This window comes from Macrobrachium nipponense, chromosome 48 (genome assembly GCF_015104395.2).
Source record: "Macrobrachium nipponense isolate FS-2020 chromosome 48, ASM1510439v2, whole genome shotgun sequence".
NCBI classification, from domain to species: domain Eukaryota; kingdom Metazoa; phylum Arthropoda; class Malacostraca; order Decapoda; family Palaemonidae; genus Macrobrachium; species Macrobrachium nipponense.
Genome location: NC_087223.1, coordinates 7,128,525 through 7,143,754, shown reverse-complemented (window position 1 = coordinate 7,143,754; position 15,230 = coordinate 7,128,525). Strand labels below are relative to the sequence as shown.

Genomic DNA, 15,230 nt, shown 5'->3' with positions numbered 1-15,230 from the left:
AAGGGAGGAGGAGGGAAACAAATTACGGTAATCATGCCAAAGAAAATGCCAATATTGAATGAAATATATTATGGACAGAAAGAGAGAGAGAGCTAGAGAGAGCTTTTTATTACCTGTTTAGTTTTAATTAATCTGACTGATATACTTGAAACCCTTTCTGCTTTAAGAAACAAGTTATCAAATATTTTTTGATTTTTTGGAAAAATAACTTATTATTAAAATCTTGATTACCCAATTCAATTGTTTTTTAATCGTTATCATATTTTCTAAATAAAAATGCTTTAAATGTTGTTGGAACTGACTATTCAATATTAATATTATTCAGACTCTAAATTCCTTTTTTTATTATCCTATTATAAGCAGCGGTTTTCTTTATCTCTCATCTCTGTCCTCCGTCTTAATATTGCCTGGATTGACTATTTAAAATGATGGGTAGATGTTTTTGATATGGTTATTTGGATGTTGGCCCAAGGCTCAGAAAAACCGGAAATGGCCTAACTCTACCAACTTGCTGCTAGGCTTGTATCTAATTTTTTGGCCCATAGATTGACTGGAGGCGTAAATATTACCTGTATTACCGAATAATACTACGAATTGGTGGTCCAAACAGATGTTATTTCAAAAAAAAAAAAAAAAACCAAAAAAAAAAAACACCAAGACACACACACCAGGTTTTGTAGCCGATGGTTGTATAAGTCATCAAAGCATCAATTTTGCAAGGATATTATTTTATCAATTGAATCTAATGCTAAGAACCACATTACTGGCTATGCTAATCTAGTACTACAGGATTTCGTGATTTATTTATGGAATAACTTATAGTTACCATTTTTTTAGTTTTTTAGTTTGATGGGCCACTTGGCCCTCCACCCCTCACAACCATCTTTAGGCTACGTTAATACGAAAGTATTTTTTAATTTGCTATCTTTTTTATAATTTACAAGATTATTTAATTGTAATATTTGAAAAACTGTGGTGAAAATAAAATTATGGTGAAATGAAATGCAGTGAAATGTATTCCATCCTTCGGTGCATTACTATAATGATGGTGGGGCGGTGATGAATTATTGGTAGGTGTTGCAAAGCTGTTACGCTATTAAGAACATATTTCTTAGTCTCAAAATTTAATTTGGGGAACATTTCTTTTAGACCTAATCGAATCGGTTTCACGTCTTAGCTAAATCCCAATACCTCCAACCCGCCGACGCCCCCCCACCCTCCCGCCCCACCCATAGCCCTCCGGCTCACGCATTGCTCAACTCACTCCGCCTTTTATTCCGGGTGTCTTCAGCGGGTGACCATCCAACCACCTTGTGGTGTTTCCCCTCCCAGCTATTCAAAGAAACCCCCCACTTTTCGATATCTCCTGTTCAATTCAGTCTTTTATATAGAAAATGCTTTTATTTTTTGTAATGAAAAATTGTAAACATTTGGATAATAAATGGCGTATGAAATACTGTCATCCGAGCCATTATTTTACCTTCCAAAAAACATCCACCAGAACAATCTCGTAATAAAACTGTAAGACATTGAAATCCCGAACATGAGGTCTATGGCTCAACAGAGTTGCCTTTGTTTGCCGCCCCGCCATCCCGCCTACAAACGTTGGCCATAGATAAGATATTTAATACCATAAGATTATAGTGCAACAACATTTTTATTTTAGAACAGTTATTCCAAAAACGTAATAGATAAACTCAACTGACTTCGTAACTAACACTTACCTAAGTTGTAAATAATCGTAATTAACCAAAAAATAAACCTCCACAAAGGACTGCCGAAACACGACTGTCAAGACCAACTGGCGTTGACACAGCTCGTCCTCATGGCTGGTGTAATGGCACGGTTACCCAACCATCGTGGGAAGAGCCAGGATCCATAACTGTAAACCGATTGCTACAGACGTTAACCCAATATACAATGATGATCATCAGTAACCCCTGAATAACGCTACGTAGCCAGTCCGTGATGACGACTTAGAATCAATTGATAGCAAACTGCTTTATAAATGTTGATAAGTGAACCCGTTTCAACGCCCATTTACGGTTTTGTGAGCCTTGGCTTGCTTAAATTCTAAAAAATAACATATGAAACATCTAACATTATTTCAAAATAGTCAATCCAGAAATCTCGAATATCAAGACGGAGGACAGAAGAGAGAGGAATGCAGCCTGCTTATAGGATAATTAAAAAGGATATTGGTCGTCTGAATAATGTTAATATGAATAGTCAGTTCCAAACTTTGTTTTAAGGCGATTTTTATTTAGAAAATATGATAACGATTAAAAACAATTATGATGTAATAAAGATTTCCATAATAATTAATTTTATTTGTTCCAAAAAACAATATATGATAACATAGTTTCACTAAAACAGAAGGTTTTCAAGTATAATCAGTCAGATTCTAAACTAAAACAGGAATAAAAGCTTGCTCTCTCCTCTCTCCTTCCTCTCGCTGTCCATATATATTTAATTCAATGTTAAACATTTCTTTGCATGATTGACCCATTAAATTTCCATCCTCCTTCCTTTTTGACCATTTCTAACTATGTACTGGTTGTTTATTAGAAAACGCGGACCACTCTCAGGGCCAAGAAGGGTGCATGGATCTCACCGAGCCAGACCTGGTGGGGCGAACAGTGCTTTTGTAACTGGGTTTGTAACATTGTGCATATAGATAACAATACATACAACCCACCTATTATGTAAAATATGTACATGTTACAATATTATGTAATAAATAATATGAATATGTATTGTAAATGGCAACATACCAGCATGTAATTTGTAGCTATAATCTATACATCTAAGTATGTATGGCATATTTTATAAATGTATATGTATTTTTATAAGTGCACACACAAAATTGGCTTTAAGACAGGCCATGCCATTAACTGGAATAAGGCATTGATAATAATCCACATGGTCAATGGGAAAACCCCATGGAAAAAGAATCTGTTTGGAGTCCATTTTTGTATTGAGGCACGTTCAACGAGGAATATAATCTCCACCCTGGATTATCTCTTGGTCCTCTTCCTCCACCGTCTTTTTTGCTCAAAGAGCATTCTGCCCAAGGTTTAACAAACTGTAGCCCCAGCCCTCCCGTATTATAAATAAGTCTGTTACAGATTATGCGGACCTCTTTGATTCAGGCGTGAACTTGAGAATGGTAGAAAAAGTACTTGTTCCAAATCCCCTATTTTCACTCACCTTTTCTACTGCAGATTTAATATAAATATATATACTTAGATGTATGTTGTGTGTGTGCTGTGTATACACAGATCCATACGTATGTTTTGAAAAATCAACTGTAGTGATGCAACATGACTTCAGTATTTAAGTGAATACCACAGGAAAATGACCATGTAAAAAGTTCAGTATATTATTTAAATTTAAGTTGATATATACTACATATTACAATATTATATATATATATATATATATATATAGCTATATATATATATATATATATAGTGTTTGTTTGTTGTGTTAACGGGCTATTAATCTCCGTTTTTATTTGGTAAATGTGGAAACCCTGAGCGTCAGGCAAACCAAACACACAATCCTCTCTCTCCAAGACGACCAACGGCTCGCGACCCCCCCCCCCCTCTCTCCTCTGTCTCTCTCTCTCATCTCTCTCTCATCCAACATCTTTCTCTCTATTTTAACAGGCTTAATCAAAATGAGTCCAAGTTATATAAAAAACTTAATGATTTATTTAACTAATGGAAAGATAATAAAATCAAGTTCTTACTGACTAACTTAACTCAGTTAACCCCCCAACAAAAAATTAAAATGTCCTTAAAACAGTAATTTGGTCACACCAATTGTCCTCTCCCCATCTGGGACTCTGCTGTCCCCATTAGGACTCTCCGGTACCCCCTTTTGCCAGAACCAGTCTGTTTTCAAAGACCACGAGAAACACAGACTCATTAGCACACATATGTTTAAATTAAAGACAAAGTTAAAGAATTAAAAACTTCTAATAACAATGTATAACAAAGCTATTCCTTTTTGGCTAAACGTAATTTTAACACCTCACCCCAATTGGCAAAGCCTGGCAAATATCTCACTCACTGTTCAAAAAACAAAAAAACCTTTGGCATCCGCCATCGTGGCTTTGCCTTCCTCCCAACGAATCTTTTTGGCGAGTCATTCCCATAGACTTGGCTAGTCGATTACCATTATGAATAGAAGAAGGCGCCACTGCACATACGAAATTGCCAACTTCGTTAAAACGCCTCCATATTATTGGTCGCAGCCAGTTTCCCAAAGGTGCACTTCCGAAAAAGGACCCTTGAACTCACATAACTACAGGACGAACATTGACTCGCCTAACGCTATGCAGTTTTTCATAGTCAACGCCCACCCAGAAACTTCATTTATTCTAGCTTTTCGCGGTTCTTGGGAGTCGTCTGTCTTCTTGGCTCTGTTCTCTTGGGGCATTCCAAAAAGGTCACAGCGCATCAACATTATGCTATTAAAACTATAATCATTAACATTATAATCCCTACCACAAGAAGCTTGGCACGCTAAATTGCTAGCTCCCGCCCTAGCAAATGGTTCAAACAAAAGAGAGCTCATACATAACAAACATTGGCCAGCCTTAAAAATAAAATATAAGTAATAACTGCCACATCTCTGGCAGCACAAAGTAAAGTCCATCCCACGCTTCATCCTCAAATAACACTAGAATTTTTTCTCTCATACTTGGATTCTTGGAATATGCCCCTCTTTGTCTGGAACTTCCCAGAACAAGACTGAATCATTGCGGTGTAAAGAAGACGGGAATGCCTCCCTAACCTTAAATAGAAGGCTTTTCTAACGGCTTCTTGCAGATCCCCGAAAAAGCGCTGTCATAACTCTGTAGAACCTCTCGTAATCACCGACCCCTAGGATAAATGACAATGCAATCCCTTGCCACGGCTGGTGGACGTCTTGCTAGCGTTCGGGGAACGACTTTTTTTGGTGGTGTTAGTATGTCAGTCAACACGGTCCATCGGTCAATCAAAGAAAATTAACCCCTCTGCCAAAAATCTCCAATGTTTTAATAGCAAAGAAACGCCTTTTACTTGCTTCATATAATTCAATGGGACAAATGGAGACTTTTAATGTCAAACACTCCCATTTACGTAAAGTCTCAACTCCCGATAAAATTAACATCTCCCGATAAAATTACATCTCCCCGTCCAAAAAGAAATTGCCTATTTAAGCTCAATCCCAACAACTTACCCATCTCCTCGTAGGAAAATGGAAACGCACATAAAAAAACAGGATAATCAAAACACGTAAAACTTCCCCAACCCCCCCCCATCACAAAAATACATTAATATATGCGTAATATAACATAATCCCCACATTTTTTCCCCAAGAAATGCCCCATTTATAGTTACGGAATTTTTCGACATCTGCAATTTTTATCGACCGACCACGGCCCAGAGAGCAAACTCTTAACCCATGCGCTTTTCCGTGAAATGCTATTTTGTCCAAACGTTTCCAGATATTGCAAAACTTGCTGTGCCAATCACCATCAAGGGAAAAGAATCAGGCACCCACCGGACACATCGCAACAGTATGTCAGCAGGAAAATCACCTGGGCGGACGTGTGCTCAAACTTGCTGCCAACAAAAAAATGTCTAGTCAGACTTGTAATTGTTGGAAACTCCACGATTCTAAAAAAAAATGGTCTGTACTGACCACGGAAGTAAGCAACATTTCAACGTTAACTCCAGGAAATATGACTGAATGTGTTCAAAAAGTTTGTCTACTGAATGACATTTCTCTCATGACACTGCGCAATTAATGTAAAACATTATCCACCTAATCCGGGGGATAAAAACTACGAAAATAAACTCGTAATGACAGCAATTATATGCCCTCCAAATTAACACCACTCGTGACACATAAAAAACAAATGCCCACATCTCCATAGGACCACAATGCAGTTAATAACCAACTTCCCGCCTCCAAATAGGTCACGAAACCAAAAAGAAAGAACCAGAAAGAAATCTTCCTGCTTCGGAAAAACTTGAAAAAAATAAAGCCTTCCTAACCCAAAAAAGGTCACTCGCCAAACAAGAATTAATTATCCTACCTCCATATATTTCAAACCATAATTAACTAATAAAACCCAACCCACTCCGGTTATGAAAAATATTTACCTCCATTTGGTTAAAAATAACCACCCCCCCTTAACACCATAATCACTCTTATTTTCTCTCCGATAGCCCACATGTTAATAAAAAAAACCACCACTCCAGGAATAAAAAATATTCACCTCTATTTCGGCAAAATAAAAAAATATTTATGCCTCTATTTCACCAAAATAACCTCCATTTGTTGAATAAAAAACAAGGTTCTCCAAAAGATATCTCTCCAAATCCAAACGGGAATATCAAAAATGGAAATCCCATCTCCGAATAAAATGTGCACTCAAAGCATTTAGCTCACACCATCCAAAATAAATTTGACCCCATCTTTTATTTCCCCAAAGTGGTTGTTCCCATTTGCAACAAAGGATGGCTGCCCAAAACTAATTTGAACTTAAACATAGCTCTCAACCACCATAGGCAAATATCAAAATGGCCTCCAAAAATATATCTCCAATATATTATATCTCAAAGTTATGACTACAAAATAATTAATAATATATATACCTCCAAGTTATATCTCCAAAAATAAGTATATCTACCAATTTCTCCAGAGAAAAAATAACTCAATGTTTATAGTAAAAAAATAAAACTAAACTAACCTCTGGTTAAGGCATAACTGCTCAAAAAAGGGCAAAAACCTCCGGCAAAATAAAATTGTCTACGGAAATTCTAGAAAAAAATCACCAATGTGCCACAACTCATTATAATAAAACTCCAAAATTCAAGGTGTCTAAAGCCAAGACTTCTACATATGCACTACGAACATAGGCCACTAGAAAGAAACTTAGCCAGTTTCCTATTCTCTGGCCAAAGTTTGTCACCAAACTACAAGAAAAGGTATTTTGTGCAAGAAAAACTCACAATTTCTTGGAACACAAAATATCCAGTGAAAAAAAATGTAGTGCCAATTATGTATGCATTAAAAAAAAATAAAAAAATTCTCCCAATATTTATTTCTCTGCAGCATCAATATAGCTGAAAACACAAACACGTTCTCGAGTGATGACTCTAAGTCACGAACTGAGACATTAAAAAAAAAATGTTCACACAAACTGGAGAGAAAAAATAAAATTCAAATTCACCCATTGATTAGAAAAAACTTGTGTGTCAGCCAATGCTAACTAATCCTTCCAAAAAAGGAGAAAAGAAAAATTCAAACGGGCATTTGTTCTAACTAACGCATTGTTAACTTATCTCCCGTAACTCACGTTATGTCAAAGCAATTGAATCTGCTGAACCTCATAAAAAAGAAAAACAAAAACAAAAATAATGTGTTAGTTAGTTTCCTCCCAAATTATCAAAAAAAAAAAAAAAAAAAAAAAAAAAAAACAAAATATTTACACCACCCTTGATAGCATTACAGCACCCACCGGTATTAGTAAAATAAAAAATAAAAAAACAAATTCAATCAGGAATGTCTCATCATCAGCAATATCACCAAAAATTGCTATCATCAAAATCACTAGTATCAGTACAAAAACATCACCAATGTTAATGCTTGTCCATTCACCAAAATTTAGCAAAACTCATCACTCAAGAAATTACTGAAAATTCTTCGCTAAAGTTACAAAAACTCAAGATAATTAATTAAAACCACAAGACTTAATTATAATAAGTTCTCCCTGATAGAATAATTAAATTAAATAAAATCATCCAAGGGTGAAATCCCATGAAAATATCTCAAATCTCTCGTGAAAATAAATCCCCGTTAATGATATTTTAGTTCTACTTAAAGCAAACCCTCCCGGTAAATTATCTAAAAAAAATAATAACAAATTTTTAATTAATTAATCTAATAGTAATTTCCTCCATAGTAAATAATCCTCTTGCAAAGATCTCCAACGTAAGGGTGCAATTCAAATAGCATACACCAGTAAACCACCATCCACCATGGCCCACACCCACACCTAGGAGAACTCTTGACAACACAAATCACCGGCATTTTAAACAGTAATCCCTCCAACACAATAAAAAAAATAAAAAAATAATAATCTGTGTCCCCATTGATATTTGTGTGTCTTCCAAAGCATAAGGAAAACATACACCCATTCCCATGCCATTTCAATTCTCTTTTCTCTCTTCATTCAAGAGAAAAAAGAAAATTCCCTTTCCCTTTCTAAAAAAAACTCTCACACGGGGCATCTCAACTTCATCAACTAATCAATCCAGCTGATGTCTTGGCATTGGAAAACAATTTCAAGGGCAAATTCGTCTCTCAACACCCCGACAAAGAAAAAAAAAAAGGAAGGAGTTCACCCACACTGAGAAAAAAAAAAAAAAAAGTTTCACCCTCCACCGGGCGTTGAAACACCCTCCAGTCAAGCGATAGAACACCCCCCTCAGTCAAGCGATACCCCCAAGGTATACACCAGTAGTAGTAGCAGTACCCTCCCATGCAATACACCTGAGGCAGGCCAGTAGTCGCCTTCCCCTTGCAATCGCGCCTCTGCGCCAGTTAGCAGAAATTTGCTGAGCCTGTAAAAATGAGTGGCCGCTCTTTGTCTCCAAGAAAATGCAATACAAGCACAGTTCGCATGCATGAAAAACACTTTATACACCCTTATATGTTAAACAAAGACGAATGCGTCTATTCTAAACACGCGCCAATAAAGAAAAACACATCACTTTCTGCTACTATGGGGAAAAAAAATTTACCTCTTAAACCAGTCCCATAACACTGAGTGATTCAAAAACCCTCCCCAAGATCCCAAAATGATCTTTAACACTCACCACTTCATAATGAGAACAAAAAAACTCGGAATTTGCGCAGAACACTCTAATAACACACGCGGATCGTCTCGGGAATGCACTCGACATCACACGCATAAGCCAGACTGAGTGCGGCATCTGTTTCGAGGCAGACTGCTTGGGAAAAATGCTGAGTCTAATAAAATCCTTCCCCTTCCTTTACCACAATTACCAGACGGATATTTCTCATCTCACTTAGTAACTGAAATCTTAACAATTTAATAACTTTCCACAATCCCACAAAGGCTTTGTCCTTCGAAATCTATCGCTAAGCCAACAAAACTGTGACATGATCATAACCCCTCTATGTTTAACTGGTCACTTGTCTCTTCATTAGCGTACCTAGGCATAAAAAAACCTTTCATACTGCTCGCCACAACCTGTTAACAGGATATTAATATCGTTTTTATTTGGTAAACGTGGAACCCTGAGCGTCAGACAAACCAACACACAATTTCTCTCTCTCTCTCTCTCTCTCTCTCTCTCTTCATCTCTCTCTCTCGATCTCTCTCCTCTCTCCTAAGCGACCACGGCTCGGCGACCCCCCCCCCCTCAATCTCTCTCTCAATCTCTTCTTTCTCTCTCTCTCTCCTCTGACTCTCTCATCTCTCTCTCCTCTCGCAATCTCTCTCTCTCTCTCCAACTCTTTCTCTCCATTCTAACAGGTAATCAAAATGAGAGTCAAGTTATATAAAAAATAACAATTTATTTAATAATGGAAAGATAATAAATCAAGTCTTACTGACTAACTTAACTCAGTTAACCCCCCAACATTAAAATGTCTAAAACAGTAATTTGTTACACCAATTGTCTCTCCCATCTGGGACTCTCTGTCCCCTTAGGACTCTCAGTCCCCCTTTGCCAGAACCGTCTGTTTCAAAGACACGAGAAACACACTCGTTAGCACACATATGTTTAAAGACAAAGTTAAAGATTAAACATTCTAACAATGTATAACAAGCTATTCCTTTTTGGCTAAAGTAATTTAACACTCACCCATTGCAGCCGGAATATCTCACTCACTGTTCAAAAAACACTTTGGCATCCGCCATCGTGGCTTTGCCTCCTATTTTTTTTCCACTGATTACGAATCTTTTTGCGAGTCTTCCCATAGACTTGGCTAGTGATACCATTATGAATAGAAGAGGCGCACATGCACATACGAATGCACACTTCGTTAATGCCTCATATTACTGGTCGCAGCCAGTTTCCCAAAGGCACTTCGAAAAAGACCCATGAACTCACATTACTACAGGACGAACATTGACTCGCCTAACTATGCAGTTTTCATGTCACGCCACCCAGAAATCATTTATCAGCTTTTCTCGGGTCGTTGCTTTGGCTCTGTTCTCTGCATTCCAAAAAGGTCACAGTGCATCACATTATGCTATTAAATATATAATTTATTATAATCCCTACCACATATTTATATATATATTATATATATATATATATATATATATATATATATATATATATATATATATATATATATATTTATATATATATACTTTATTAAGTGACTCATTTATGACACATATCCACAGGTTAAAAATAAAAGATGGGGTGTATGTCGTGATCAGTTTCGACTTTATTTCCGAGCCATTGATGAAGGACTGATGCATATTATGAAAATTCACAAATATATATACTGCAGAGACAGTACCGACGAACATACACACAGGGCAGGTGTCAAGGAAGGAGTGGCTCTCAAAACTCATTTGGCTAAAATTCACAATATACTCTCAATGGACACTACCGATAAGGTAAACGTGCCCACGAAGGAGACTACAAATCCACACCTGACAGGTGTCAGGGAGGCGGGGTTGGAAATCTCATTAGCACTGCTGCCCCCTTGCTGTGTTTACAAAATATGGTAATCGTATCACCATATATCACTGCTGCCTACCTGAAAATGTGAACAATTTACAAGTGCCTTTTGATATCAGAGGATCAAGTTTATACGTCCCTTGACTGATATTCGTATTATGGTTGTAACTTTCAATGTGATATCCTTTTCCAGTGCATCATTTAGATTTACACAATCCTTTTTGCCCCTTACCCAGTCAGTAGCACGGACTGGTTCTCACTAACAATTTTCTACAAAAATACCTTACTTGTTTCCCTGTGCGTATCACACACATTTTTTGTTTTTCTATTATCTTTTCCAGTGCTTTACCCGTTTTGCCAATATGAAAGTTATCACAAGACTTACATGGAATTTTATTTACACATCCTTTTGTATCATCGGGAGAGTTCTTGATAAGTAGATGTCTCACAGTTATATTGTTCTCAAAAGCGACATTAACACCAAGATTCTTCAGAAGATGGGGGATATCTTTCACAATACTAAAGGATGTGTATATAAAATTCCATGTAAGTCTTGTGACAACTTATATTTGCCAAATAAGTAAAGCACTAGAAAAGAGAATACAACAACAAAAAATGTGGGAGATATGCAGAGGGAAACTGGTATTTTTGTACATGTTTGTGAGAACAATCATGCTATTAATGCAAAGGGGCAAAAAGGATTGTGTATTCTAATAATGCACTGGAAAGGAATATCATTGAATCTAGATTGACATAGGAAAGTTACAACCATAATACGAACATCTGTCATGGGATGTATAAACTTGATCCTTTAATATCAAAAGAAATTAGTAAATTGTTTAAATCTTAAGGTAGGCAGTAGAGATGTGCGGAAATAGGATTATCATATTTGTAAACACAGTAAGGGGGTAGCACTGCTAATAAGATATCCAACCCCACCTCCCTGACACCTTTCAGATGTGGATTTGTAGTCTTCTATGGCGGGAACGTTTATCGGTATGGTCCCCTGAGAGTATATAGCGAATTTTAGCCAAATGAGTTTTGAAATCCACGCCTACCTTGATGCCTTTTGGTGGAACTATAGTCTCAAACGGTTGTGTGTATGTTCGTCAGTACTGTCTGTAGTATATATATTTGTGAATTCTAATACTATGTATCAGTCCTTCATCAATGGCTTGGAAATAAAGTCAGGACCTACACCCTGTTCTCTTATTTTTCACCATTATACATACTACATACATATATGTATGTAGTATATATAATGTATATGTATTTAATTCCTATTTTCTTTACCAGAAATGTCTTTGTTTACAGGGATGACATTGAAGAGAACAACCAACATGGAGCTATTAGGGTTTGGGTGACACCCCAAAAAGTTTTTTTTTTTACAACCGAAACTCAACTGGAAAGGTAACTAAACAAATTTGTCTCCCTTACTAGAACCTTAAGTATTTAAAATCTTATGGGAATTGTATGAAATGCCGATATCAAAGTTTACTCAAGACCCTACGTAACATATTGAACCTTGAAAAACTGCCCCATTACCAGACTTCCTTTATTCTGCCTTGCAAGTGACCAAACTGCCGCCCATGCATGAAACCCAACGCTAACTAAGGAAGTCAGAACCTCATCTTGAAGACACAACAGAAGGTTCGGACACCACAGTTATCACCAACCAATCAACTAGAGGAGTTTTTGGGATGTCTGAGCCTCTCCCGAATGCAGAAAATGCTGCAGTACCTCCAGACACAAACACGGATTCTCCTAGCAATGTTCCAGGGACATCTGGGGCTGCCCAGACATCGGCGAGTCTGGCAACGTTTCAGGAGGCAGACATGCATGGCGATGATGTTGAAGAATTCATCCAACCCACTGCAGCCACAATATTCAGCGACGCACCACCTGGACCCTTGCCGGAGGATGAAGTCTCCAGGGAAGATGAGAACTTGCTCAAGTATTTCATTATGCTTCGACCTAAAGGACCTGCAGCTACCATCCTGGCCAAAGTAAGCTGTTTTACACTTTTGTATTCCTTTGCCTGCAAGCATGATGGTTTTCAATTGATCGCCACTAACCATTTACACAGTTACTAGGTTGTATGGTGATAGTTTTGAATGCTGTGTGCTCAGGGCAACATCTTAACTTGCACAGCTGGAACATCTGCATAATTCAGGGACTACAAATCATGATGCTCCATTATTTATGAATGCTAGGAATAATTTAGTGTATTGCTTATGAGTGTCTATTCTATATCTTCTGATTTCCTTTATTTGCAAATTTGAAAATGTACTGGTACAAAGTGAATGCAAGCACTGCTGACAGGACAGTCACTTTTTCCATCGCTCCTTCAAAGCTATTAACAATAAGTCTGTGGTTTATGTCATACCAGATTTCTATGAAATGCAACAGACTGCAAGCAAAGATCCCTCTTATGCCATTTTTAATACACAACACATCTGGTATATCATATAATAACTCATCCACAACTACAGAATAGAAAAGTACTTGATTTATAACAAAATAAACTTTAGCAACCATAGTTAGTGTAAAATATATCAATGTTTGTTTGAACAGGATTCTTGTAAAGCTGTTTATTTTTTATTTCCTGCAGGTGTGCACTCTACTGTACAGTGGGGGAGGGCAAAGTGTTAAAGATTACTGCAGTCATGTTGTAGGTTTCTCCAACAAGCAATACAAAAACATCTTTAGTCTCCATGAGAGGAATACCTTGGAGGCAGGAACCGACTGGCAAACCTTTGACATTACATTTCTGTACAAACTGCTCCAGTGTGTGTGTGGTCTTGCACCTCCTTATGACAAGAAGTGGACGGAACCAACGGCAAGCGGAGTTGATGAGGAACTTGAGCACTTGTTATACTGCATCAAGTGCGAGAGAAACTTCCTGGCGCACGAAGCCGTCACGTTGAGTGACGAAGAACTTCAAGAGCGCTCATCGAAGCTGAAGACACTGCTGGAGAACATACTGTGCAAGGTCAGCCAGTGGAAAAACATTGACCTCTCACAGGATGTGAAAACCGCCAGAATCAAATTAGACGAGATTCTCAACTCGACTTTGAAATACTCTCTAAAGTCTTATCAACAGGAACTGGAAGACCTGCGCCAGGATATCGTGAACAAGCTGGTAGTCAACTCTCAGGATGAGTTGTTTCCGCACTATCTCGATTTGTGGTCATCAGCTCTAGTGCAGTGGTTTCAGGTTCCAGCGGCAGAGGAAAACAACGGCCTTCACGAGTCAGAAATCTTTACGAACGTAACCATCAAAGACGTGAATAACTCTGTTATGTCAGTGGAGGATATCTTATCTTATCGCATTGAGAACAACACTCTTCCGCAGGTCGTGATCATCGAAGGGATCGCAGGCATTGGGAAAAGTCATGTCTGTAAATACATTCTTCATAAATGGGCCTCTGTTAAGGGAGAAGACATAAATTTGCCAGATGTTGAGATCATAATATTTATAGAGTGCCACACGGTCAACTCAAAATCTCTTCGAGAATACTTGATTGAGGAACTGCTGTCCAACACGTGCAGCACTATCCGGCAGGAAGATGTGATACCAGCCCTTCAGAAATGTTGCATTCTCTTCATCATCGATGGTCTCGATTGAGGCATTCTCAATGTGAGGACTATCGTCAGAAGACTAGCTAGAAATCTTCCTAAGAACAGGAAAATCATAACCTGCAGACCGGAATTTACCGAGGATGCCAAGACCTTAATGTCATCCAACAAGAAGAATACTTGTATTTTCTTTGCAAAAGGTTTTGACAGTAATCAGCGCAGGGAGTACCTTGGTAAACTGCTGGCAACAGTCAAGGCGAATGTAAGTGACTATGAAAGCACTCTCAATAGGCTGTATGAGAGACTCCAAGAACTAGAGCACCATATGTATTCCTCACTGTGCGTGCCACTGACAATGACGATGCTGGTGTCATTGTGGCTCAATGACGAAACACCCTTGTCTCAGATGACAACGGCGATGCGCATTCACCAGGAAATCACAGAGTTGAAAATCAAGCAACTTGCTGAGAGGACTCAGCGGAGGCTTGGAGAGTCGCGACACATCAGCCTGGTCGAACGCACGTGTCAGAAGTGGCTCAAGGCCCTCAGTAAAGTGGCTTGGGAGACGCTCAAAAACAATACGCAGGTGCTGGATGAGAATCGAACAGACGAGCTCATACAAGAGGCAGAAAACAACAACATAGACCCAATAGATGCTCTGTCCTGTTTTATGAAGAGCATTAAAATACAAAAGAAGTTCAAGATACAATATGCGTGGGAATTTTTCCACAAACTTTTCCAGGAATACCTCGCTGCTGTGTACTTAAATGAGAATCCAGTATTTCCTCCTAGAAACTATTTTGTGAGTGAATATCAAATTCAATGTGAGATGTGGTACAACAAGGGGAGGAATTAGAATTAGATCATTATGATGAATCTCCATACAGCTTTGAGACTGATGCTGAAAAAGTCGATAAGCAA

General features: G+C 37.9%; 2 protein-coding genes across 3 annotated transcripts in view; both read left to right on the top strand.

The window, feature by feature from the left end:
• Positions 1–15,230, top strand: part of LOC135205020 (uncharacterized) — a 56,734-nt gene that overhangs the window by 1,398 nt on the left and 40,106 nt on the right. Inside the window, exon 2 of one of the 2 annotated variants that reach the window (XM_064235269.1) lies at positions 12,045–12,140. The exons of the other annotated variant lie outside the window; for it this stretch is intronic. The gene's annotated coding sequence lies outside the window, so the exon portion shown is untranslated. The remainder of the gene's footprint in view (positions 1–12,044; positions 12,141–15,230) is intronic. 2 annotated transcript variants of the gene reach the window in all.
• LOC135204992 (uncharacterized) lies at positions 12,319–14,358 on the top strand. Its single transcript, XM_064235221.1, has 2 exons — positions 12,319–12,736; positions 13,342–14,358. Exons 1-2 carry the CDS (start codon positions 12,431–12,433, stop codon positions 14,356–14,358), a joined length of 1,323 nt encoding a protein of 440 aa, XP_064091291.1. The 5' UTR covers positions 12,319–12,430.